The sequence below is a fragment of the Pygocentrus nattereri genome, chromosome 18 (genome assembly GCF_015220715.1).
Source record: "Pygocentrus nattereri isolate fPygNat1 chromosome 18, fPygNat1.pri, whole genome shotgun sequence".
Classification (NCBI taxonomy): domain Eukaryota; kingdom Metazoa; phylum Chordata; class Actinopteri; order Characiformes; family Serrasalmidae; genus Pygocentrus; species Pygocentrus nattereri.
This window is the reverse complement of record NC_051228.1, coordinates 26,864,383-26,891,074: the sequence shown is the minus strand read 5'-3', so window position 1 is coordinate 26,891,074 and position 26,692 is coordinate 26,864,383. Positions and strand designations below refer to the sequence as shown.

At 40.3% G+C, this 26,692-nt stretch overlaps 2 protein-coding genes and 1 pseudogene across 5 annotated transcripts; all 3 read right to left on the bottom strand.

Annotated features, from left to right (window-relative positions):
* Positions 1–193: 193 nt before the first annotated feature.
* LOC108440724 (thymic stromal cotransporter homolog) lies at positions 194–11,750 on the bottom strand. Of its 4 annotated transcripts, none has more exons than XM_017719758.2 (6): positions 11,669–11,750; positions 9,946–10,028; positions 5,908–6,897; positions 4,759–4,842; positions 1,604–1,760; positions 194–1,470 (listed from the first exon to the last, which is right to left on the bottom strand). In XM_017719758.2, exons 2-6 carry the CDS (start codon positions 10,016–10,018, stop codon positions 1,416–1,418), a joined length of 1,359 nt encoding a protein of 452 aa, XP_017575247.1. In that variant the 5' UTR covers positions 10,019–10,028; positions 11,669–11,750; the 3' UTR covers positions 194–1,415. The 4 variants fall into 4 exon arrangements, with proteins under 4 accessions (XP_017575247.1, XP_037403170.1, XP_017575250.1 ...); XM_037547273.1 differs by lacking the exon at positions 11,669–11,750 and adding an exon at positions 10,821–11,031; XM_017719761.2 differs by lacking the exon at positions 11,669–11,750 and adding an exon at positions 10,821–11,031 and having other exon boundaries at positions 9,965–10,028.
* On the bottom strand, positions 10,479–11,675 carry LOC119265991 (annotated as a pseudogene).
* A 2,789-nt stretch (positions 11,751–14,539) lies between the features above and the next one.
* LOC108440738 (thymic stromal cotransporter homolog) lies at positions 14,540–21,972 on the bottom strand. The gene is made up of 5 exons (XM_017719787.2): positions 21,912–21,972; positions 19,070–20,213; positions 17,891–17,974; positions 15,354–15,510; positions 14,540–15,226 (listed from the first exon to the last, which is right to left on the bottom strand). Exons 2-5 carry the CDS (start codon positions 20,052–20,054, stop codon positions 15,169–15,171), a joined length of 1,284 nt encoding a protein of 427 aa, XP_017575276.1. The 5' UTR covers positions 20,055–20,213; positions 21,912–21,972; the 3' UTR covers positions 14,540–15,168.
* Positions 21,973–26,692: the final 4,720 nt, after the last annotated feature.

Sequence of the window (26,692 nt, the reverse complement as noted above, 5' to 3'; positions counted from 1 at the left end):
GGTTTCGTCGATCATTGACCTCTCACTACAGTTCCCAGCATGCATTACGCAAATACATCACACTAAGAATTTTTGACTGCTAGCGTAGCCACTGATGCCATGACTAATGCAGCTTCCTAGCAGTAGTTAGCTTCTTTCTGCATTAGCCAGTCAGATATCTGCCCCAAAGCCCTTGTAGTTTTTCAGTAGTTACCTCCAACTTTATAGTACATCATCAGAAGTGGGTTTTCTTGGCCTTTAAACCAGAAAATGTTGTTCTAGTTACTATTGTGGCACCACTGTAAGAGGCAAATATGTATGTTCACAACAGATGAAGCAATGATTACATTTTTCATTTTGGCCTGAATGCTCCTTTAATCTTTTGTCTCCGTAAAGTGTATGTGATGTGAAAATTAAGGCAGCTACCCAACGTTGTCATTTTTGAAAGTTGTAGGGGGTAAAATATGAAATAGGGAGGTACAGTGCATCAACCAGACATCAAACAAAGACTTTCTTCTGTTCGTCATTAGCTTTCTTTAACAGCAGTATGTAAGCCGTTTTATTTCTCAGTTCATTTTTAATGACTGCAGCACATCTTCATGTTTTCACGTGATCAAGAGTTCCAAAGTCAATGACGAAAAAACTGAGGGAATAAGACTTTTGTATTATAAATATGTTTGTTTTTTTTTGACTCCCTAAAATGTTTTGGTCTGTTGCATCCCATATCTTCCCTTTTGTGTGAGTTGTTTACTATAACGTTGATGTAAATTTTGATGTTTAAATTGCAAGACAAATAGCTTGTACACTGATGTTGTTTTCATGCTACAATCTTTAATCAAAAAATTTTAAATAATGATCCAATTAAAAAAAAGGATATATTGATGCTTTTTTGATAGTATGTTTTAAGAGTCTATGCTCTTTACTGTAGTCCAGTGGATGTTTCAGTCATTTTATCACATGAATACCTTTTGAATAAGTTTCAAGTACAGTGCTTTTGCTGGAGCCTATCTCAGCGGTCATTGGGCGGAAGGCAGGATAAAAACATACAAATATTATAAATATTAATAATAATAATGCCATTATTAACTTGTCAGGCTCCTGATGAAATCAAACTTCCTAAATTCCACAAGGTTAAAGGCAATGTAAACTCATGTACAGTGGTGACATTCACAAAGTGAGAATGATGCAACGTGTAACAACTAAGAGCTGAGAAGGACAGAAACCTGTCACAAATAAGAAATATAGACAATCAACTTTAAAGTAAAATCAGTGAGTAAAAATATAATGCAATAACGCTACTAAACTTCCAGTAGACACATATGTGTTGTGAAAAGTGGAGAGATACACCTGTTCAGCGTCAACATGTTTTTGGAGCTAGTGAGAGAACAAGGTTGTTCACTCATTCTGCCTTCCATTCTGATAGTGGTTTGACAGTATTAGTTCCCTTGAATTCTCTCATAGTTCTGCTTTGCAGTACGGCAGCCTACAACACTTTGGAAAGAAAAGGGAACATATTTTATTGATATGTTTTAACTGTATCTGTTAAACACATTTTTACTTTTAGAATTGTGTGTAAGAAAAAAATACAAAAATATATTTCAGATGACCAGTTGGCTTAATTTACCTGATAGGTATAATGGAGAGGAAGGTGATGATGCTGGATAAGGCGAAGACAAACCCAGGAAAGGTGTCCAGTGTGGACTCGTAGATTTTGGTATAGATGGGTGATGTAGCTACACCAACCAGTGTGAAGGACACCTGGAGGCATATAAAGGTAATTCCTGTGGAGATTAAATGAAAACACAATGAATTTTCAAATAAGGAATTCTTGGTCAACAGCACCACTCAGTGATCAAGGGAGGCTACAATCTTATGCAATAGTTTGAACAAGTTTGAAAATACTTCAACACATTCTCAACAGGGAACAAATATTTTGCATTTAAGACATAAAACTAACTTTCATAGAGCAATGTCTCAGACATCAGGCAGTATATTCATAAGAATTTTATGTAGTAACTTTCTGTGATGTGGCTTTTAGAGGAATTAAACTCTCCATACTTCAGTTGCTACCACTACCATCACGACTGTGAACAATTCTGAATCAGCATGTTTCTCTAGAATGTAACATTTTACATCACACCACTCTGGATGACATCTTACGCACTTAATTATGCAGAAATATTGAAAAACTGTTGGAAGGACCATTTTGTATGGTGTTTTGCTTTGAGGGACAAACATCTATGTGTGTTATCTTCTTTGCAGACAGTGTATTTGAAATTGGAGATTACAGTTTCATTTTAATTTGAAAACTGCATCCTCTCAAATTTTAAACATGCCTCAGATTTTCCTGTCCTCAAGAAAAGTTAGAGAGTACAGGCAACAAATTTATTTGACATTTCTTCTCTTTAGAGGATGTTTCACAGAAATCGATGTTAGACATCGATTTCTACATATTTATCACAAGCAGAGCACCTTACCATGAAAAATAAGCATGTAGCTCTGTGGTTCTTGATACTAACTTCTGTTATCTGTACACTTGACTGACTAATGATCACTTGGAGTTAAACACGTACTATTAAAAAAATTCAGCAGGCAGTGCTCCACCCACAGCAGCTTAAAATACCTCCCGCCTTTGTACTACTTTCAGTGGCAGAACATGTACTTACTATCTATTTGTTTGCTGGAGGATGGCATGAAAGTGTCTCTGAGCTGGCTGCCACAAAGCATAATGCAATTTATAGTCTCTTTAGCTATACAACCCCAATTCCAATAAAGTTGTGATGTTGTGTAAAACATAAATAAAAACAGAATACGGTGATTTGCAAATCCTTTTCAACCTATATTCAATAGAATACACTACAAAGACAAGATATTTAATGTTCAAACAGATACACTTTATTGTTTTTTGCAAATAATCACTCATTTTGAATTTGATGCCTGCAACACGTTCCAAAGAAGTTGGGACAGGGGTAACAAAAGACAGGGAAAGTTGAGGAATGCTCAAAAAACACCTGTTTGGAACATTCCACAGGTGAACAGGTTAATTGGAAATAGGTGAGTGTCATGATTGGGTATAAAGGGAGCATCCCTGGAAGGCTCAGTCGTTCACAAGCAAGGATGGGGCCAGGTTCACCACTTTGTGAACAACTGCGTGAGCAAATAGTCCAACAGTTTAAGAACAATGTTTCTCAACGTGCAATTGCAAGGAATTTAGGGATTTCATCATCTACAGTCCATAATATCAACAAAAGATTCAGAGAATCTAAGCGGCAAGGCAGAAAACCAACATTGAATGCCCATGACCTTCAATCCCTCAGGAGGCACTGCATTAAAAACCAACATCATTCAGTAACAGATATTACCACATGATCTCAGGAACACTTCAGGAAACCATTGTCAGTCAACACAGTTTGTCGCTCTATCTACAAGTGCAAGTTAAAACGCAAAGTGAAAGCCATATATCAACAACACCCAGAAACGCCGCCGGCTTCTCTGGGCCCGAGCTCATCTGAGATGGACTGATGCAAAGTGGAAAAATTGCTTTTGGAATTCATGGACATCATGTCTTCTGGGCCAAAGAGGAAAAGGACTGTCAGGATTGTTATCAGCATAAAGTTCAAAAGCCAGCATCTCTGATGGTGTGGGGGTGTGTTAGTGCCCAGGGCATGGGTAACTTGCACATCTGTGAAGGCACCATTAATGCTGAAAGGTACATACAGGTTTTGGAGCCTAACCCTAACCCTAACGTGTTGCAGGCATCAAAATCAAAATTAGTGAATATTTGCAAAAAACAATAAAGTTTATCCGTTTGAACAGTAAATATATTGTCTTTGTAGTGTATTTAATTAAATATAGGTTGAAAAGGATTTGCAAATCATCATATTCTGTTTTTATTTGTTTTACCCAATGTCCCAACTTCAACTTCATTGGAATTGGGGTTGTAATACAGTAAAGGCTTTTGGATATCTGCAACTCTAAAGTGTCATGTGAGGCACCAGTCTTAAGAAGCACCAAAAGCTATGAGTGCTAAAAGCACCCCCTTGTGAAGAATTTCCACCTGCTAAACATGAGTGACTGAGTGACGTAAAAGCGAACTCCATGAGGTGCTTTGAATTTAAAACTGCTGAGAACTGTAATGATGTAAGGCTGTGTTTGGAATATCGATACAGCAATATACTGTTGCATGGTCTTAGAGTAAACAAAATAAGGATGGAAAAATTTAGGATGGAATAAGCCTTCCTAAAAATGACAGTAGGACTAAGCAATGTAAGGGAGCTTTATAGCTGATATTGTTGGTTCTGTCTCTGCATCTGTGTCACATGTAATCAAGTTTGTCAGCGTTCCAGAGTTCCCACCTCCAGGGACCTAACCACTGCCTGAACATGTATTTACTATGTACTGATTCACTTCATATGGAACTCCTGTAAAGTTACTGTAAAGACATGATTTGTGCACTCAGTCTTCTGACGTACAGGCTAGAGCTGAAGGAAAGGGAAGAAATGCTGTGGTTCTCAGGGTAACAACGTCCTTCCCTTATATACATCAGTGTGGTTTAACTTCTTTCACTCTAGTCCGTCTATCAAATGAATTATTTTTGACAGCTGATAATCTAAACTGCGGTTCTAGCTTAACCAAAAGTAACACTGAATTTGTATTGCTTTAATGTGTCGTTCACTGCTAGGAGCACAATTGGTGTCAGTGTTCACAAAAAGTGGCGATACAAGTAGCACATAGAAGCCAGCAGAGCATTATGTGAGCTCAAGGTGAACTGGATCTTACCATATGATGTTCCTTGAACCTGCTTGGACAGCAGGGAGCGAATGGTTGGCATGGGGATCAGCGCAAACAACATGACGGAACGAGCTGTAAAAGAGAAAACAGATCAGTTATTTGAGTGTCCAGTGATTTGGTAAAAAGTACAGAGCTGAAAAGTATTGTTTTTACACTGACAGTTTTTACTGAAATGGTTCAACTCTCGCAAAGTAGTTGTTCACATGTTCCTTGCATGTACAGGTTGGCAGTGTCCCTATCTACATCGCTTATGCATCAGTCACTCATGGCTTCCCTATCTCAGTTCCTTATTTGCAGATCTGCAGGGTTTCATGATTTCTGGACAGCCTTCTGTTTTCGTTTTGAGATAAAGGATTACATTTAATGCCATCTCACATTTTCTGCTGTGACACATTTGATGCTGTAAATCAGAGATCAAATCTGGCTCTTGCGTCCAAATTTGGTCCTAGACTTCAACATCACTGACAGTTTGTACAGTCATCATTTGTACAGTTATGGTCAATAGGTGGCCACTTTGTAATCACACCAAACTCTAAAAAGGTGGAAAATCTGTAGGTCTCCAGGGCTGTGATTTGCTGTATTGGAATCAAAATATTGATCTATCTACATATAGTGTCAATACTGGAATAAAACGTATCTCCAAAATGAGAACGAAAAAAAACTTTTAAAAATGTAATGGAATATGGTGTAACATGATTGTTTTCCCAAATGTTTTGTTCTGTTTCTATTTACTGTGAAATTTCAACACAATGCGAAGGGTAACTGGAACTTTTAAAAATGTAAAAAGTAGAGCTATTTATCTGGACAAGCACTGTTTTGTTGCTAGTAAAACACTATTACATGAGAATAACTGCTAACATGAATGTAATAAAAATGAACAAGAATTTCTTGCTTTAAAAAAAAAAGTAGTGATGTCTGTTGGAGCTGGTTCCAGATTTCTCATTTCTGGTTCCAGATTTCTCATCAATACCCCAGCCATCTGAGATTTAAATTCCAGCACCAGCACTACTCATTTAATTTATTGAAGCACTGATTACCCAAACCAAGTACTGGATGGTAATTATGAACAATACTGGGTTTCCCTCATGAAACAATACTTTTGAGACTGAATGAACACACAAATGCATGAAAGCCTACCTAAAAAGTACATGGCAGTGGTGGTGACGAAGGTCATGAAGTAGATCCCGGTCATGAATGACACCATGCCTATCATTATCATGCTTGCGTCACTCACAGCAAACCTGGTGAAGAACTTTATGCCCAGGAAGCTGGTGATGAAGATGAGGAAGCCAGCGGCATTCCCATAACCCACTTCCGTGGCGCTCCACTCCAGAGGTGCCTTCAGGACGTAAATGGACAAGATCTGCACGCCTCCTGCAACGGCTACATCATACAAGATCCCACTAACGAAGAGCAGTGCAATGATGGTCCTGTCATACCCGTTGTGGGTGATGATGCCGCTGCTGGTGCTTTCCCGCCGCTCCAAGGTGATCTGACTCACCTTTAGGATGCCTGTTGCATACAGGAGACAGAAGATGTACAGCAACACGCTCAAGCTAGCCAGCAGAACACCGTGCTTCATCCCCACGGTGTACAGCTGGAATAGGTGACCTGAGGCTAGGCTGCCCAGAAAGCCGGCAATGCCATACACAAGCTCTATGCGCATGATGCGGAGCGAGCGCTCTTCTTCACTGGTACTAATCGAAACCAGTGCCATGACGCCCGCCCAGTAGGACGAGAAGCCCCCACACAGTCCGTAGATCACGGGTGCCGCATACATCACCTCGATCCTCCACTCCAGCCAGATGACGAGTAATAAAATAGCCCTGGACAAAGAGTATCCTACCAGAGGGACTATTATTGGGACCTTCCGGTAACCCCTATCTGCAATTCGCGCCAAAATGATGGCGGGAAGGATTGGGATGAAGTCGGTCAACATGGTGAAAACCATGTAGAAGTTGGCGATGGCGTTCTGGTCCTCGTGTGGATCAGAAGGGCTCGTGACGTTCTCGCTTCGTTGCTTGACCACCATCTGGAGACCAGTGTCGAAGAAGGAGCAGGCCATCTGAGCGCAAAACACCACCGGCTCCACGTGTTTCCGCACGGTGCGCAGCACGGCCATGTCGCCTGAGAGAAAGAGAGAGACACAGAGAGAGACACAGTCGGCCAAACGCTGAGCAGGACTAAGTGCCTGAGTTGTGATGGAACTCGACTTTATGAACGCTTCCTCAAACTGTGGCCAGCGTCTGTGGACACAGTCACTCCCACGACAAGCATCGTGCGCCTTCCTTCATCCCTAAATAAGCCAAACACAGCGGTCAGTCAGACGCGAACGGCCGAACGAATCGCGTAGACCGATATTTACGCGTTTTAGGCGCTGTACAGCACTCGGACACTAGCAGAGGCTAAAAGCAGACAAGCCTCTGTCAGCGATGGGGAAGTTACTCAGTGAAATAACTTCTGGATTACTCATATTACACGCAGGCAGAAAGTAAACACTGACGCCAACAGTGAGAAGACTGGAGATCTCCAGTCACAACTTGGAGAAACACTTTAATGTCTACGGCGAGCTGAAAGAAACATTCACTGTACCTGAGGAGAGTGAGCTCTGCTTATAGCCGGGTCTCTCTCTCTCTCTCTCTCTCTCTCTCTCTCTCTCTCTCTCTCACTCATACTCTCTCTCTCTCTCTCTCTCTCTCTCTCTCTCTCTCTCTCTCTCTCTCTCCTTGCGCAGTGGAGTGGCTCGCACTTCCTGTGCTTTCTTATCAGAACCTGATCTTAAGATTGATTTTTCAGCGCGACGCTCCAGTTCACCGCCCTCCCTGGTTGTCAGGATGAGCAGGAGACGTCTCCTTTGGGCTGTGGACTCCCCTTCAGTGGCTTTCCCAGGAACTCGGGTATTATGGGAGGCGGGAACAAAAAAAAAATCCAACTTGCTAAATGTTAGGATTATTTAAAAAATACTTTCCCATGAAGATTTAACTCACTCGACAACCTGTACTGTGTTCATAGCTGTTTCAGCACACAGGCTGCATCAACTGACGATTTCAAGCTGATGTAGTTAACGTTTTTAAATCGGTTTTAGTACCTGGGCGGTTCTGCTGTTGGTCAAACTGACCCTCTAGCTGGACTAAGTATATTTTCAAGTAGTATTTAATGGTAGCTAACATGCTAATAATCCAGCTAACATATAGAGACAGCTCGAGCTCAGCTGCTGTGCGGCAGTATTAGCTAAGAATTTTGGCACACAGGAATCGGGACTGGTACGGGTGAGGCTCGGCAACTGATATACGGGCAGGTTCACCCAAACCGAGGCAGACGCTGCCTGTACTGAGGCAGATTCCACTCATTTTCAGGCAGGTTCCACCCATATTGAGGCAGATTCCACCCCATTCAGGCAGGTTCCACCCATACTGAGTCTGGTCCGTCATCTACGCTCCACCGCTAAGGCGGGAAGCGCGCGCTCAGAGCAGTTTCTGGAAACTTCGGAAGCCTTCAAAACGCATCTTGTAAGCGCATACTTGGTTTATTTAACCTACCAACACTTTTCACTTAGACGTTTACTCAAACCTAATCCTGTGATTTGTCGAACTCTATATGTTAAAATGAAAATTAGCATAACTTGCTAACAGTCAGTTAGCTCGCCATTATCCGCTGCTAACCAGACTAGCGCGTCACCTCGGTTAGATGAATGTTTGCTCTCACAAAAGTTAAAAATACACAATTTTTAACCGGAACGGTGTCGAATTTCTATTGCGTTTAATAAACTGGCGTGTACACTTGTTAGAGTTGTGGTCTAGCTAAATAACCTGCTTGTGCAAGCTTAGCTAACGTTAGCAGACTAAGTGACTTAAAATTCTGCATCAGACTAATGTTTGCGAAATCTTTCTCTTCTATTCATGTCAGTGTTTAAGGCTTAACCAAACTGCTCTACTTGTAGTGACCTCCACACTTCCTACATCTACCACCAGCTTTTCTCAGGTATGGAAACAGCTTTATTTCTTTCTTTCTATAGCTTGTTGCTGGTTTATTTTTGTCAAATTTCTTCTACCAGTGTGATTGTAATAGCCCAAAATAAATACAGCTGTCACTGATGTAACAACACACAGAACACAAAGAGCTGAGAAGTACAAAAACATAATAGAAAAAAAATAGAAAATCTACTTTAAAATAAAATCAGTGAGTAAAACTACAGGGAGATTAAATCGAAAGAGGCCACGGATATTCTGTATTATCTCTTGCTAGGACGAAGCAGTCTGAAGCTGAAGCTTCGAACAAGCCGGGATGCCCCTTCACGACAGTTCGAACAAGCTGTCATGATGTTTAACCTCCGTTTGGAGGAGGTGCGTACCCCCGTACCCCTTCATGTGTGTGACAGAAAACGGAAATCACCTTCAGCATTGCATGTAATGCAATTGATTACAAATACGTTAAGGTATGTAGCTTTTTTTTTCTCAGATTGCTTCATCCTAATGGGGCTCTTTATAGTGACTCTTCTTGTATAATACAATAATGCTACTAAACCTCCAGTAGACACAAATGCGTAGTGAAAACCAGAGAGCTGCACCTCTTCAGAACCAACATTTTATGCTGTTTACAGAACAGGGTGAACTCATTCACTCATTCTGCCTTCCATTCTGATGGTGGTTTGACCATATTAGTTCCCTTGAATTCTTTCATGGGTCTCCTGCTTTGCAGTGCAGCAGCCTACAGCCTTTCTTTGTAAAGAAAAGGAAACATATTTGAGTTATATTAAATTTTTAACCTTTTTTAGAATTATGTGTAAGAAAAAATACATAAATATATTTCAAATGACAAGTTTACCTGATAGATATAATGGCGAGGAAGGTGATGATGCTGCATAAGGTGAAGTCAAGCCCAGGGATGGTGTCCAGTGTGGACTCATAGTTTTTGGTATAGATGGGTGTCGTAGCTAATCTAGACAGTGTACAGGACTCCTTCTGGGATTACTTCCTCATTCACCCTGAGTCTGTCTATCAAATCAATTATTTTTGACAGCTGAAAATCTAAACAGTGGTTCTAGTTTATCCAAAATTAACACTGGATCTGTGTTGTTTTAGTATGTCTTTCACTGCTAGGAGCACAATTGGTGCAAAAACTGGTGATACATGTACAGTAGCATATAAAAGCCAACGATGCATAATGTGGATTTACTATATGATGTTCCTCGAACCTGCTTGGGCAGCAGAGAGCGAAAGGTCGGCATGGGGATCAGCCCAAACAACATGATGTATGAGCTGTAAAAGAGAAAAACAGGTCAGTTATTTGATTGTCCAGTGATATGCTACAAAGTACAGAGCTGAAAAGCAAGGTTTCATATTTTCCTGGGCAGCCTTCTGAATTTGTCTTGAGATAAAGGATTGTATTTATTGCCATTTCACCTTTTCTGCTGTGATTCATTACACTTTTCTGTTATCATTGGGTGAAAAAGTATTTGACTTTGATGCTGTAAATCAGAGATCAAATCTGGCCGTCAGGTGCAAATTTTGTCCTAGATTTCATTGTTACTTACAGTTATTTGTACAGTTAAGAACAATAGCTGGCCACTGTTGGTCATCACACCAAACTGTAAAGATAAAGGGTGGAAAATCTGTAGGCCTCCAGGGCTGTTATTTGAATACCTATGCTATAAACTGTATCTGCATTAAAATATCTATATATATCTATCTGTATACTGTTGCTGTCAGAATAAAACCTTGTATCTCTAAAATGAGAAGGGAAAAACATTTTTAACATGTAATGGAATATGATGTAACATGATTGTTTTCCCAAAATTCTGGTTGGTTATTGTTGGTCCATTTCAACACAATATGAAGGGTAACTGGAACTTTTAAATTATGCAAAAAAGTAGGACTATTTATCTGGACAAGCACTGTGTTTTTGCTTGCAAAACACTATATAACATGAGAATAAATATAAACGCATGTTAATATCGTGAAAATGAACGAGATTTCTTAGCAGTGGTGGTGACGAAAGTCATAAAGTAGATTCCGGTCATGAATGACACCACACCTATCGTTATCACTTACAGCAAACCTGGTGAAGAATTTTATTCCAGGAAGCTGGTGATGAAGATGAGGAAGCCGGCGGCATTCCCTCTGTGGCGCTCCACTCCAGAGGTGCCTTTAGGACATAAATCGATTTCTACGCCGCTGCAACGGTTATGTCATACAAGATCCTTCTAATGAATAGTAGCACGATGATGCCTTTGCTTTCCCATAATCCAACTTATCTGTAGGATACATGTGTCGTACATGATGTAGAAGATGTACAGTGCCACGCTCATGCTAGCCAGCAGAACACCTTGCTTCATCCCCACGGTGTACAGCTGGAACAGGCTGCCTAGAAAGCTAGCCATGCCATACATGAGCTCAGTGCACATGATGCGGAGCAAAAGCTCTTCTTTGCTGGTGCTAACCGACACCAGTGCCATGATGCCCACTCAGTAGGACGAGAAGCCCCCACACGGTCCATAGATCACTGGTGCCCCATACATCACCTCGATCCTCCACTCCAGCCAGATGGCAAGTAATAAAAGATTATTACTTATAATTATATTACTGGGACCTTCCGGTAACCCCTATCTGCTATAATGAGGGTGGGAAGGATTGGGATGAAGTCAGTCAGCATGTTGAAAATCATGTAGATGTCAGAGAAGGCGTTCTGGTCCTCATGTGGATCAGAAGGGCTCATGACGTTTTTGCTTCGTTGTTTGACCACCATCTGGAGACCTGTGTTGAAGAAGGCCCTGGCCATCTCAAAATGCAAAATGCCATCAGTTTCCATACAGTGTGCAGCACGGCCATGTCACCCAAGAGAAAGGAAGACACACAGAGAGAGAGAGACCATCAGGAAAACGCTGAGCAGGACTGAATACCTGAAGTGAGATGGCACTTGACTTTGTGGATGCCTCTTCAACTTTGGTCAGTGTCTGTACAGTCACTCCCAGTCACTCCCACGACGAGCCTCGTGCACCTTCCTCTGTCCCTAAATAAGACAAACACAGCGGCCAGTCAGACACGAATGCCCAGATGAGTCACGTAGACCGATATTTACATGTTTTAGCTACTGTACAGCACTTGGACACTAGCAGAGGCTAAAAGCAGACAAGCCTCTGTCAGCAATGGGAAAGTTAAGTTACTACTTTACTTGAAATAACTTCTGGATTACTCATGATACACGCAGACAGAAAGTAGACACTGGCGCCAACAGTCTTGTGAGAAGATTGGAGATTTCCAGTCACAACTTGGAGACACATTTTTTAATGTCTACTGTGAGCTGAAAGCAAGAGAAACATTCACTGTACCTGAGGAGAGTGAGCTCTTCTTACAGCCAGGTTTCTCTTTCACTGTGTGCAGTGGAGCGACTTGTGCTTCCTGTGCTTTCCTTGCCAAACCTGTTCTAAAGTTTTATTTAGCGAAGTACCAGTAAACACGCCCCCCAACACCCCGGTTATCAAGATGGGATCTCAGGGGATTTCTGGTAGGGGAAATCCTTCAGGCTGTAGACACCTCTTTAGTGTCTTTTCCAGGGACTCAGGTATTACGGGACACTGGGTAATATGAAACAAGGAGTTTATTATGTTTTTTAAAGGGCTCATATCTTGGAAAAATCCTGGAATCCCATTTCCATTAATGCTTGGGGGGGCTTTATACCTTTCAAGCTAACACTTTACATTAGGCATGGTAACCGTAGGCTTATGTGGAGCTGCTCCAGTGTGTCTCATTTAATTGGCAGTGCTTTCCTGGTTAGATTATGCAAACTGTACACTTGAACGCCTGTGTCAGGAAAAGGTGTACATTAAAGTAGCTGAATGAACTAATTAGAAGCAGTGTCTATGTACTTTTGGACATATAGTGTTACAGTAAAGAAAGTAATTGATGTACCATTAATATAGAGGCTAATAAATAGAGGTGATATTTGTCTTCCTAGCTGTAACGTTAACAATCAGGTTTTTATCTAAAATTGCCTAATGTGCTTGTCGTTTTCCAAAACTTTCATCTACCTTCAAAATACATCATCAGAAAGGTATTTTTTTTCTAGCCTTTAAACCAAAAAATATTATTCTGGTTACTGTGGCATTGATGTAGGAGATGAGTAGGCATGTTTACAGTATATGTAACAGTGTTTACACTTTTCATTTTAGCCAGAATGCCCCTTAACGACTACCAAGTGCAATAGAGAACACATAAATGTAACTATTGTGATTTTAACTTAATGTTTTGTTGTCTTTATTTTAATTACATTATAAGATAAAATTAATGGATCACTGGAGGATGAAGTTCAGGCTGCATCCAGTCTAATTTAAAATGCTAATTATGTTCAGGTGAGTTAAGAGATGGAAAAATAATAAAAATGCAACTAGGTTTGTAAATGTTTCTTATAACGTCCCATGTCAACTGATATGTTGAATGGATTTCTAATAAGTGCAAAATTGTTAAGACAGAGAATTCAGTCATGGTGTATTTTGCAGTGTGACTGTTAAAAGGGACATTTTGACCTAAAACTAGCATTTAATGTTGTTTATCGTGTTATGTAATATTCTGTACATTTACATTTACTCCAGTGGCATTTAGCAGGAGCTCTTATCCAGAGCAATTTACAAAAAGTGTTTTGTTGTCTACCCAGAGAAAGGATCTTTACAAAGTTACAAATATGTTAGGAAAAGAGAAAGTCCTGAGCTTACATATTGCTACAAAAACAAAAGCCCATGTTGCTACCTAGAGAAAAGGAACAGAATTAAACACAGTGCAGTACAATACTTTTCAGTAAGTGCAGTACAGTACATTTCAGTAAGTACTGAACTTTGTGCTCACTTAAGTGCTGTAAAAAGAGACGCGTTTTCAGTCTGCATTTGAAGACCTCTAGAGAGTCTGCTGTTCGGACAGTCAGTGAGAATTTGTTCAACCACTTGGGTGCCAGGACGGAGAACAGTCTTGATGCTTGTTTTCCACACATCAAGGACCACCAGTCAATCCAAGCTGTCCATGTAGGCAATCATCAGGGTTTTAAATCTGATGCTTGCAGCTACAGGAAGCCAGCGAAGAGAATGCAGCAGTGGAGTGACGTGACTGATCTTAGGAAGATTGAAGACAAGCTGTGCTGCAGCATTCTGGATGAACAAATGTTGTTCTAGTGACTATTGTGGCACTACTGTAAGAGATGAATATGAAGCAATGGTTACATGATTTGAAAATGAAGGCAGCTACGCTAATTAATGTTGTAATTTTCAGATAAGAAATATGCCTGCACCCTACATTGTGCAAGTGCAGTGCATCAACCAGAGGGACCAACAAGGACAATAGAAATACATCTTCTTCGGTTTGTCATTAGTTTTCTTTAGCAGCAACATGTAAGTTATTTTATTTCTCAGTTTTTCATGATTGCATGTAATTCATGTTTTCCTGTAATTAAGAGTTCCAAAGTCAATGGCAGGGTGAAAGAAGAAAATGGTGAAATAAGGTGAAATAAGCCTTTTTTTTATTGTGAATCTGTCTTTTTTTTTTTGACTCCATATAAGGTTTTAGCCCCTTTCGTCCCAAATCTTCCCTTTTGTGTGAGAAATGTACTATATTTTTATTTATTATTTTATTTATTTATTTGTTTATTATTTATGTGTTATTTTGTGAGTGTGAGTTGTGTTGATATAGATTTTTGATGTTTAAATTGCAAGACAAATAGCTTGTACACTGATATTTTCATGCTACAATCTTTAATCAACACATTTTAAATAATGAACCATTGAAAAGGGATAGATTTGACATGTTTTAAAAGTCTGTGCTCTTTACTGTAATCCAGTGAATATTTCAGTTCATTTTATCACATGAACCTTTTAGTACAATATCTTCAGTGAAAATGACACTATGTAGACTTACTGCATATAAAAAAAGCAAAGGCACATTAATGGGACACACATCCGTCCCATAAAATACAATTAAAAAAGAATCTAAAAATATTATTATTATTAATGCCATTATTAAATGGTCTGTCTCTTCATGAAATCAAAATTCATAAATTAAACATCATTGTAGTTAAAGGCAATGTAAACACCTATGCAGTGATCATATACACAACGTGATGACTTGGTAAGATAAAGCTAAATGTAACACTGACAATGATGTAACAACATACAGCACACTAAGAGCTGAGAAGTACAAAAACATCTCACAAGTTAGAAGCTGACTATTTCAAAGTCTACTTTAAATTAAAATCAGAGTAAAAAATAAAATGCAATAATGCTACTGAACTTCAGTAGACACAAATTTGTTGCGAGAACAGAGAGCTGCACCTGTTCAGCATCAACATGTTTTCAGAGCTAGTGAGAGAACAAGGTTGTTCACTCATTCTGCCTTCCATTCTGATAGTGGTTGGACAGTATTAGTTCCCTTGAATTCTTTCATAGTTCTCCTGCTTTGCAGTACGGCAGCCTACAACACTTTGGAAAGAAAAGGAAACATATTTTAGTGACATTTTAAATTTATGTGCTAAACAAATACATGTTTACTTTTTTAGAATTACGTTTAAGAAAAAGTACATAAATATATATCAAATGATAAGTTTACCTTATAGGTATAATGGAGATGAAAGTGATGATACTGGATAAGGTGAAGACAAACCCAGGGAATGTGTCCAGTGTGGACGCATAGATTTTAGTGTAGATGGGTGTTGTAGCTAAGCTAGCCAGTCTGAAGGACAGCTGGAGGCATATAAAGGTCATTCCTGTGGTGATTGAATGAAAACACAAAAATGAATTTTCAAATTATGACTCTTGTGTCAGTAGCACCACTCAGTGGTCAAGGGAGGTTATGGTCGTATGCAAAGGTTTGAACACCCTGGTCAAATGGTTAGTGGTTTAGATGAAGTAAAAATAAGGAAACAACTTTTTTACATTATGAAAATACACTTTAGCCAAAAATGAAAACTAACACTTGCATTAAACATTGACTCAGACATCAGGCAAGGTGTTTAGAACCACTTTATTTACATTCTGTGGTGTGGCTTTTAGAGGCTTTAAACTTTTCCGCGTGTCTGTTCCTATCACCACCACCACTGTGACCAGTTCTGAATCAGTAAGTTTCTCTTGAATGGAGAATTTCACATCAAACCATTCTGATTATCTTACACACTTAATTATGCAGAAATCAAAATTGTGGAATTGCCCTTTAAGGACCATTTTGTACATTTACAGCATTTGTACTTTGGGGGACAAACATCTGTTTGTATGGTATCTTCTTTGTGAATAGCGTATTGGGAATTATAGAAACTTTCATTTATTTCATTTAAATATGAAAACTGTATCCTCTCAAATTTTAAACATGCCTCAGGTTTTCCTCTCCTCAACAGAAATTACTGGCAACAAATGTATTATAAGACATTTATTCTCTTTAGAGGATGCTTCGCTGATTTTAGACATCAGTTTCAACACATCAGGCAAGTAACACTGTGGTTCTTGAGACTTTAAGAAAGTAACCCTGTGGTTCTTGAGAGTAATTTCTGTTATCTGTACATTTGACTGAAACTAAGGCATCACTTGAAGTCAAATACATAGTATTAAAAAACTTTAGCAGGCAGTGCTCCACCCAGAGCAGCTTAGAATACCACCTGTCTATGGCCTTTGTACTACTTCAAGTGGCAGAACCTGTAATCACTATTTGTTTGTTGAAGACTGGCATAGGAGTGTCTCTGATGAGCTGGCAGCCATAGAACATTATACAGTTTCTGGTCTCTTTAGCTGTAGTATAGTGAAGGCTTTTGGCAATGAAAATATAGATGTACCCAGCTCTGAAGTGTCATGTGTGGTACCACTTTTAAGAAACACCAAAGTCCTAAAATCACCCCTTGTGAAGAATTTCCACCTGCTAAAGCCAACTCTTTGAGGGTGTATTGCATCTAAACAAGTCTGAGAACTTCAAAGACGTAAGGCTGTGTTCAGTGTTAGTATCTGTGACTAAGAGGTGTGAACCTTCAGGAAAATAGACTCAGGTGTTTTCAATCAATGGCTTGGCAATCAGTTGTGAGTGACCGCCCTGTTTTATGTAAAGAACATGGATCTATCACAGTCTGATCTCCACAACTTGTTTATGGAAGTGTATAAAGGCATGAAAAATGGAGATTTGGAATGTTGAATGTAATGAAAAATGGAATGTTGTTGGTTTTATTGATGCTCATCAGGCTGGGAAAGGTTACAAAACCATATCTAAAGAGTGTGGAGGAACTTCAAGACCATTGTTATGCTCCCCAGGAGTGGTCAACAAAGGCATGTAATAGTCTGTGAGGTCACAAAGGAACCCAGGGTAACTTCTAAGCTAACTAAAGGCCAAAAGCCAGTGGCTAATGTTAATGTTCATGAGTCTACCATCACACATCAATTTGCTACACAAAGGGGTCTCATCAGATACTGCAAGAAAAGGTTCACACTCACAGATATGTAATATTGGATCATTTCATCAATAAATGAATAAGTATAAAAAATGTTTTCATTTAATTTTGTTCTCTTTATCTACTTTTAGGACTTCTTGAAAATCTGTTTTAGGTTAAATTTATTCAGAAATATAGAGACTTCTAATCTTTCACAATCTTTTAAGCACCACTGAAACCAGTGCCCGAATAAGCACTATGTACTGATTTACTCTATGTGAGTGAAATTGAGACACACACAGTTTTTTAGGATCTACTCTCCTCAAACACAAAGCCAAAGCAAAGTTTCAGAATGAAACAGCATCTGGGAGTTCAGTGTATGGGTTCTCAGTCTTCTTACATACAGGCCAGAGTTGAAGGAAAGGGAAAAATGCTGTGGTACTCAGAACAACAATGTCATTAGGTTTCCTCCCTCGAATACATCAAAGTGTGGTTTCACTTCTTCTTTCGCTCTAGTCCTTCTGTCAAATGAATTATTTTTGACAGCTGATAATCTAAACTGCAGTTCTAGCTTATCCAAAAGTAACACAGAATCTGTATTGTTTTAATATCTGTATTATTTTAATATAGTCTTTCACTGCTAAGAGCACAATTGGTGTCAGTGTTCACAAAAAGTGGCGATACAAGGAACACATAGAAGCCAACAGACCATAACGTGGGCACAAGATGACCTTGATCTTACCATATGATGTTCCTCGAACCTGCTTGGACAGCAGGGAGCGAATGGTTGGCATGGGGATCAGCGCAAACAACATGATAGAACGAGCTGTAAAAGAGAAAACAGATCAGTTATTTGAGTGTCCAGTGATTTGGTAAAAAGTACAGCGCTGAAAAGTGTGCTTTTTGCACTTCATGACAGTTTTTCGCTGAAGTGGTTTGACCCTTGCAAGGAAGTTGTTTACGTTTCTTGTAAGCACAGGCTTGGTAGTGTCTTTATCTGCATCGCTCACACATCATTTGCTCATGGCTTTCCTATCTCTGTTCCTCATTTGCTAATTTGTTGATAGGCTAGAGGCCTATAGGGTTTCGCGATTTCTGGGCAGCCTTCTGTCTTTGTCTTGAGATAAAGGATTGTATTTATTGCCATCTTACCTTTTCTGCTTTGACACACTGCGTTTTTCTGCTGACATATGTGAGAAAGAATTTGACTTTGATGCTGTAAATCAGATATCAAATTTGGCCCTCAAGTTTGAGTTTACAGCTAAATGTGGTCCTAGATTTCATCATCACTGACAGTTATTTGAACAGTTAAGGTCAATAGGTGGCCACATTGTTGTCACACTGAATGATAAAGGGTGGAAAATCTGTAGGCCTCCAGGGCTGTGATTTGAACACCTCTGCCATAACCTGTATCTGAATCAAAAGATCTATCTGTATACATACAGTGTGTTGGTACTGTTGGAATGAAACCTTGCCTTTCCAAAATGAGATAGAAAAAACATTTTTAGAATAATGTAACATGAATGTTTTGTTTCTGTTTCCATTTACCGTAAAATCTCAACTTTTACTGTGCAAAAATAAAACCATTTATCTGGACAATCACTGTGATTTTTCTTTTAAAACACTGTATAACATAAAATAAATGAAAATAAACATTAATGTAGTAAAAATTAACAAGAATTTCTTGTTTTCAAAAAAAAAAAAAAGTAACAGTTGTCTTTCAGAGTTGATTCCAGATTTCTCATCAATACCCCAGCCATCTGAGATTTGTTAAATTCCATCACCAGCACTACTTATTTAATATAATGGAGCACTGATTAACCAAACCAGGTACTGGATGGTAATTATGAACAATACTGGGCTTCCCTCATGAAACAATACTTTTGAGAATGAATGAACACACAAATGCATGAAAGCCTACCTAAAAAGTACATGGCAGTGGTGGTGACGAAGGTCATGAAGTAGATCCCGGTCATGAATGACACCATGCCTATCATTATCATGCTTGCATCGCTCACAGCAAACCTGGTGAAGAACTTCATGCCCAGGAAGCTGGTTATGAAGATGAGGGAGCCGGCGGCATTCCCATATCCCACTTCCGTGGCGCTCCACTCCAGAGGCGCCTTCAGGACATAAATGGACAAGATCTCTACGCCCCCTGCAACGGCTACATCATACAAGATCCCACTCACAAAGAGCAGTGCAATGATGGTCCTGTCATATCCGTTGTGGGTGATGATGCCGCTGCTGGTGCTTTCCCGCCGCTCCAAGGTGATCTGACTCACCTTTAGGATACATGTTGCATACAGGAGACAGAAGATGTACAGCGCCACGCTCATGCTAGCCAGCAGAACACCTTTCTTCATCCCCATGGTGTACAGCTGGAATAGGTGACCTGAGGCCAGGCTGCCCAGAAAGCCGGCGATGCCATACACAAGCTCTGTGCGCATGATGCGGAGCGAGCGCTCTTCTTCACTGGTACTAATCGAAACCAGTGCCATGACGCCCGCCCAGTAGGACGAGAAGCCCCCACACAGTCCATGGATCACTGGTGCCACATACATCACCTCGATCCTCCAATCCAGCCAGATGACGAGTAATAATAGAGCCCTGGACAAAGAGTATCCTACCAGAGGGACTATGATGGGGACTTTTCGGTGTCCCCTGTCTCCAAATCGTGCCAAAATGAGGGCAGGAATGATTGGGATGAACTTGGTAAGCATGTTGAAAGTCATGTAGAAGTTGGCAATGGCGTTATGGGCCTCGTGTGGATCAGAGGGTCTTGTGACGTTTTTGCTTTGTTGTTTGACCACCATTTGAAGACCAGTGTCGAAGAAGGAGCTGGCCATCTGAGCGCAAAACACCACCGGCTCCACATGTTTCTGTACAGTGCGCAGTACAGCCATGTTGCACGAGAGAGAGAGAGAGAGTGTTGGGAAAATGCTGAACAGCACTGAGTGCCTGAAGTGTGATGGCACTCGACTATATGGACACTTCCTCAACTTTAGTCAGCAACTGTGGACACAGTTACTCCCACAGTGAGCATTTTGCACCTTCCTTCATCCCTAAATAAGACAAAAACAGTGGTCAGTCAGACGCAGATGCCAGAATGAGAGCTTATTAAAGTATATAACTTTACAAATAAACACACAAATAAACTACAAGTTTTAGTTTGATAAGATATACCTTAATTGAATGTTAACAAATAAAAAAAAATGCTGCTGTGAGACATCCCAATGATGTACAAATCTAAAGTCACTTGTAGTGTACAGACACCTATCTGACAAACACAGATTTGAGTCCTTTTTATCATATCTGGTGAACTTACTTCTTGATCATTAAAGTTCACCAGATATGATGAAAAAGATACTTCAAAGGCCTTTTGGCTTCCTCAGGACTGCAGTTCCGTCTGTGTCAGAAGACATTACTCAGGCCCACTCGATAGTTGAGGATGTCATCACAGTCCTGTTGGTAGTTGAGAATGTCACCACAGCCTTGTTAACATCTGAGGAAGTCACTATAGCCTTGTTGGCATTGGAAGACTTCACTACAGCCTTCTTGGCATCAGAGGACATCACTATGGCCTCGTTGGCACCTGAGAATGTGACAACAGCCCTGTTGGCATCTGAAGACATCACCACAGCTCTACTGGCATTGGAGGATATCACCACATCCTTGTTGGCATCGGAAGATGTTACCACAGCCCCACTGGTATTAAAAGACCTCACCACAGTCCTCTTGGTACAGAAGGTCTTCACCACAGCCTTGTTGGCATAGGACATCATTACAGCCCCGTTGGAATCAAATGACATCACCACAGCCTTGTTGGCACCACAGTTGGCATTGAGAGACATCACTACAAGCCTGATGGCAGCAGAAGATGTCTCCTACAGGCCCGTTGGCATCGGGCTGAATAACAAACATACAATACTGTGCAAAGGTTTTAGCCCTTGAGAACTTTTCATTAGAAAGCTATTTTACTGGGCAGCAAGTATTTGTTTATAAAATTTTAAGATAAATACAAATATTAATAAAATGAATTATACAATATATTTTATGTGTGCTATTGATTTAGATCTGCATGTCATATGGATGTCTCACAGTAGCAATTTATTACTTACGAAGAATCATTCAAATTGAATCACATATGATTTGTCAAACTAAAGGTTGTAGTACGTTCTTCAGATGGGTGTCTGTACACTACAATGATTTTAAATCTGTATATCATATGGATGTCTTATAGTAATTCAACAAATGTACAAGTTATCCTATTTTGCATGTGTCTCAGAAAAGTTAACCATTTTTGGTTAATGTATGTCTGTATTTGTATGTCTATTTTTTCACACAACTGTGTAAAAGTAGCAGTCATTTTAATAATGGCTTAATCAAGCATGATACAATTCCATCAAGTCATGTTAGTACCATTTTTCAAAACTAGAATGTGTTGTAGGGTTGTGATAATTCGATCTGCAGGAGTACAAGTTTTTATAAATATCTCCAACAGGCAGTCTGTAAATTTTTAAAGTTTTAAACAGCAGTCACACTTTATAGATGGTCCCTTACTGAAGCTAAAGCCGACAAGCCTCTGTCAGCGATGGGGAAGTTACTCAGTGAAATAACTTCTGGATTGCTCATGATACACGCAGGCAGAAAGTGAATAGAAACTAATAATCCTGTGAGAAGATTGGAGATCTCCAGTCACAACTTGGAGACACATTTTAATGTCAACAGTGAGCTGAAAGAAAGAGAAACGTTCACTGTACCTGAGGAGAGTGAGCTCTGCTTATAGCCGGCTTTCTCTCGGGCTTCCTGTGGTTTCCTTGCAGAACCTGTTCTGAAGTGTAATTTAGCAGTGCAAAGCACCAGTAAAACGCCCCTCCCTCCTCCACCTCCTCCTTCTTCTCCTCTTTCTCCTGGTCAGCAAGATGGGCAGGAGATCTCAGGGGATTTCTGGTAGGTGAGTTACCCTTCGTGTTGTGGACCCCCTCAGTGTCTTTTCCAGGGACTCAGGTATTATGGGACGCTGGCTAAAATAATAATTGATTTTAATAACTTTAGATTTTGATGTAGTATCTCGATTTCTTTATACTTAGTTAATATTTCAGGAAAATCAGCAATTATTATAAGTAATATTTATAATATAATAAGTAAAATATTATAAGTAATATTTAGAGAAAATTGGTACTTTTGTCAATATACTTATTATTTGGAGAGAATAAGTCAATAGTTTAAGATACTAAGTCAATATTTTGAGAAAATATATAATTATTTCCACATGAACGTATTGCAATATTTCGAGATTTTGGAGATTGCAGTATTATTTTGAGAAAAATAAACTACTATATACTTTTTTGTATGTAGTATGTAAACATTGTTCACTTCCCAGCCCATGTAGTCGATGTATTTTAGCCAAAACAGCCTCTTGTGAATTGACTGTTTTTCTGATGTCACAGTAACCAGTGCATTTACATAAATCTACATGTTCAAGTGTTTAGCTCTGCCTGTTCATGCTGAATTTATAAGTAGTGTTTAAGTGCAGATACCTTTTTCTGAAAGAGACATGATACTGGGCTCCAATCAAAACAGATGTATTTTACATACATCCGTATTAAAGGCAGAGAAAAGAACAAATTTTATTTACATGAAAAGATACTTCTTATGTGGATTTATGTCCAAAAAAAGAATAGATTTTTCATTTTCCAATCTCACTTTATCCTTTAGGATTAAACAGTAAATATAATAAGTAATAAGTAAAAATGTGTAAATTGGCCTTTTAAACATTTAAATTTTAATTTTAGTTACCAATAGAAATATAATGAATCTATTAGCATCTTGCTTGTTTAGAAGGAATACTCTAGTAAACGTTAACCGAAGTTAGAATAAATAATAATGAACTTAAGTGCCCACATTGCAAGAAGCCTGCATGTGTATTTCCTTGAAGGCAATGACTAGTTTTATCAGTGCATCTGAATCAGTGTGGGCACTGCCCATTTTATTACTACCTGCAGGATAGAGCTGCTGGCATTTCTTTAACCTGTTCATGCAGACATTGTAATATCCACATGCACAGACAATCGGTTAGCTTATATTGACTTTACACACTAAAAGTAAGAGAGGACATGCTCTTTACTGAGACTGCCTTTTAAATTCATTTGAAGGACAGCTAAACAATGCACCAATTTCACACCTAAAGGGTCTATATCGTACATTTTTTGTGCATTTAAATGTTTTTCTCTGGGTTTGACAAATGACAGTTGTGTGGTTCGCTTACCAAAACAGTCATAATTTTAGATCTCTCTTTTATCCCTTAGAATGAAATAGGCTGGTTTTGTTACTGTGCCTTTAAAACTGAAATATGTTCTCTGTTCTGATTGGCTCACTGTAAAAAATATGCAAGTTTTAAATTTAAAATAAGTAACTGGGTTAACTTTTTTAACCGGTGAAAACTTGTAATAATGAGTTAGCAAATTTAAAACACTTCTTCTTCTTCGTTCAGCTGCTCCCTTTAGGGGTCACCACAGCGGATCATCTGCCTCCATCTTGCCCTATCCATTGCCTCCTCTACTTTCACACCAACCATCTCCATGTCCATCTTCACTACATCCATAAACCTTCTCTGAGGTCTACCTATTCTCCTTCTACCCAGCAGCTCCATCTCAAACATTCTTTGCCCAATATATCCACTATTCCTCCTCAACACATGTCCAAACCATCTCAACCTGGCCTCTCTGGCTTTATCTCCAAACTGCTCCACCTTCACTGTCCCTCTGATCTGCTCATTTCTAATCTTGTCCATCCTTGTCACTCCCAACGAAAATCTCAGCATCTTCATCTCCGCCACCTCCAGCTCAGCCTCCTGTCTTTTAGATGGTTTCTCCAAACCATACATCATAGCAGGACGCACTAGTCTTGTAAACCTTCCCTTTCACTCTTGCTGCTATCCTTCTGTCACACATCAGCCCTGACATCTGTCTCCACCCACTCCATCCTGCCTGCACCCTCTTCCTCTTTTTTGCACTGTCCATTGCTCTGGATGGTTGACCCAAGATATTTGAAGTCATCCACCTTTACGACCTCTACTCCTTGCATCTTCACCTTTCCACCTGCCTCCCTCTCATTCACGCACATGTATTCCATCTTGTCTCTACTGACCTTCATTCCTCTCCTCTCCAGTGCAAACCTCCACCTCTCCAGATTCTCTTCCACCTGCTCTCTACTCTCACCACAGATTACAATGTCATCTGCAAAAATCATGGTCCATGGAGCCTCCTGCCTGACCTCATCTGTCAACCTGTCCATCACCATTGCAAACAAGAAGGGGCTCAAAGCTGATCCCTGATGTAACCCTACCTTCACCTTGAAACCATTTGTCACTCCAACTGCACACCTCACCACTGTCTCACTATCCTCATACATGTCCTGCACCACCCTAACATACTTTTCAGCTACACCAGACTTCCTCATACAGTACCACAGTTCCTCTCTTGGCACCCTATCATATGCCTTCTCTAGATCCACAAAGACACAATGCAGCTCCTTCTGACCTTCTCTGTACTTCTCTACCAACACTCAACGCAAAAATTGCATCTGTGCTACTCTTTCTGGGCATGAAACCAAACTGCTGCTCACTGATCTGGACCTCTCACCTTGCTTCAACAACTCTTTCCCATACCTTCATGGTGTGGCTCATCAACTTTATACCTCTGTAGTTACTGCAGCTCTGCACATCACCCTTGTTCTTAAAAATGGGCACCAGTACACTGCTTCTCCACTCATCAGGCATCCACTCACTCTCCAGGATTTTGTTAAACAACCTGGTTAAAAAGTCCATTACCTTCTCTCCTAAACATCTCCATACCTCCACAGGTATGTCATCTGGACCAACTGCCTTGCCATTCTTCATCCTTTTTAAAGCTGCCCTCACTTCCACCTTACTAATTCTCTGCACTTCCTGATCCACTATCTCTCCCCCCATTGTCCTCCTCTCTCTCTCGTTTTCCTAATTCATTAGTTCTTCAAAGTACTCCTTCCATCTACTCAACACTCTCTGTTCACTCACTAGTACATTTCCTTCTCTATCCTTTATCAGCCTAACCTGCTGTACATCCTTTCCAGCTCTATCTCTCTGTTTAGCCAAACGATACAAGTCCTTTACTCCTTCTTTACTGTCCAGCCTCTCATACAGCTCATCATATGCCTGAGCCTTTGCCTTTGCCACCATTCTTTTCGCTATGCGCCTAGCCTCACAGTACTCCTGCCTACTTCCTTCATCTCTCTGGTTATCCCACTTTTTCTTAGCTGCCTTCTTCTTCTGAATAATCTCCTGGACTTCCTCATTCCACCACCAACTTTCCTTATCTTCTTTCCTCTGACCAGACGAAACACACAACACATTCTTGCCAGTTTCTCTAACCACCTTAGCTGTAGTTTCCCAGTCCTCAGGTAGCTCCTCACTGCCCCCAAGGGCCTGTTGCAATTTTTCCCTGAACTGCCTGCAACCATCCTCCTCCTTCAGCTTCCACCATCTAATCTTTGGCTCTGTCTTCACTCTCTTCCTCTTCTTTGTTTCTAATTTCATTCTACAGACAACCACCCTATGCTGCCTTGCTACACTTTCCCCTGGCACCAATTTACAATCTCCAATCTCCTTTAGGTGGCATCTCCTGCTAAGGATATAGTCCACCTGTGTGCACCTCCCTCCACTCTTGTATGTCACCCTGTGTTCTTCCCTCTTCTGAAAATACGTGTTCACCACAGCCATTTCCATTCTCTTTGCAAAATCTACAACCATCTGACCTTCCGCATTTCTGTCTTTCACACCATACATACCCAGCACCTCTTCATCCCCTCTGTTCCCTTCACCAACATGTCCATTGAAGTCTGCACCAATCACTAATCTCTCCTCTCTAGGGACACCATCTACCACTAACTGACAACCAACGCGTGGTGCATATGAACTGACCACATTCAAAATTACACCATCAACCTCCAACTTCAGGCTCATGATCCTGTCTGACACTCTCTTTACATCCAGAACACTTTTCACAAGCTGTTCCTTTAGGATTATCCCTACTCCATTTCTCTTCCTCTCTACACCATGATAGAACAGTTTGAATCCACCTCCAATGTTCCTGGCCTTGCTTCCTTTCCCTCTGGTCTCCTGGACACAGAATATCTACCTTCCTTCTCTCCATCATGTCTGCAAGGTCTCTGCCTTTACCAGTCATTTTCCCTATGTTCAGAGTCCCTACTCTAACCTCCACACTCCTGCCTTTCCTTCTCTCTCGCTGCCTTCTAACCCGCCTTCCTCCTCTCCTCTTTGATGGTCTTCGACCTACAGTAGTCCAATTTCCACCGGCACCGTGCTGGTCAACAGCACCGGAGGCGGTCGTTGTTAACCTGGTCACACCATATTTGTGATCCGCATGATAGTTTTGGCACAAGTTTTATGCCGGATGCCCTTCCTGACGCAACCCTCACCATTTATCCGGGCTTGGGACCGGCACCAGAAGTACACAAAGTACACCCCTAATGGCTGGTTTAG

Bases quoted from the DNA above. Each gene is read 5' to 3' on its own strand.
- LOC108440724 (XM_017719758.2), bottom strand. From the start codon at position 10,018: ATGTTGTTTGGGCTGATCCCCATGCCGACCTTTCGCTCTCTGCTGCCC. The intron at 6,898-9,945 runs GTAAATCCACAT...TCTTTCTCTCAG, and splicing joins GGTTCGAGGAACATCATATA to GCGACATGGCCGTGCTGCGC. The intron at 1,761-4,758 runs GTAAGATCCAGT...TAATCTCCACAG, and splicing joins GGTTCAAGGAACATCATATG to GAATTACCTTTATATGCCTC.
- LOC108440738 (XM_017719787.2), bottom strand. From the start codon at position 20,054: ATGGCTGTACTGCGCACTGTACAGAAACATGTGGAGCCGGTGGTGTTT. The intron at 17,975-19,069 runs GTAGGCTTTCAT...TCTCTTTTACAG, and splicing joins CACTGCCATGTACTTTTTAG to CTCGTTCTATCATGTTGTTT. The intron at 15,511-17,890 runs GTAAGATCAAGG...CAATCACCACAG, and splicing joins GGTTCGAGGAACATCATATG to GAATGACCTTTATATGCCTC.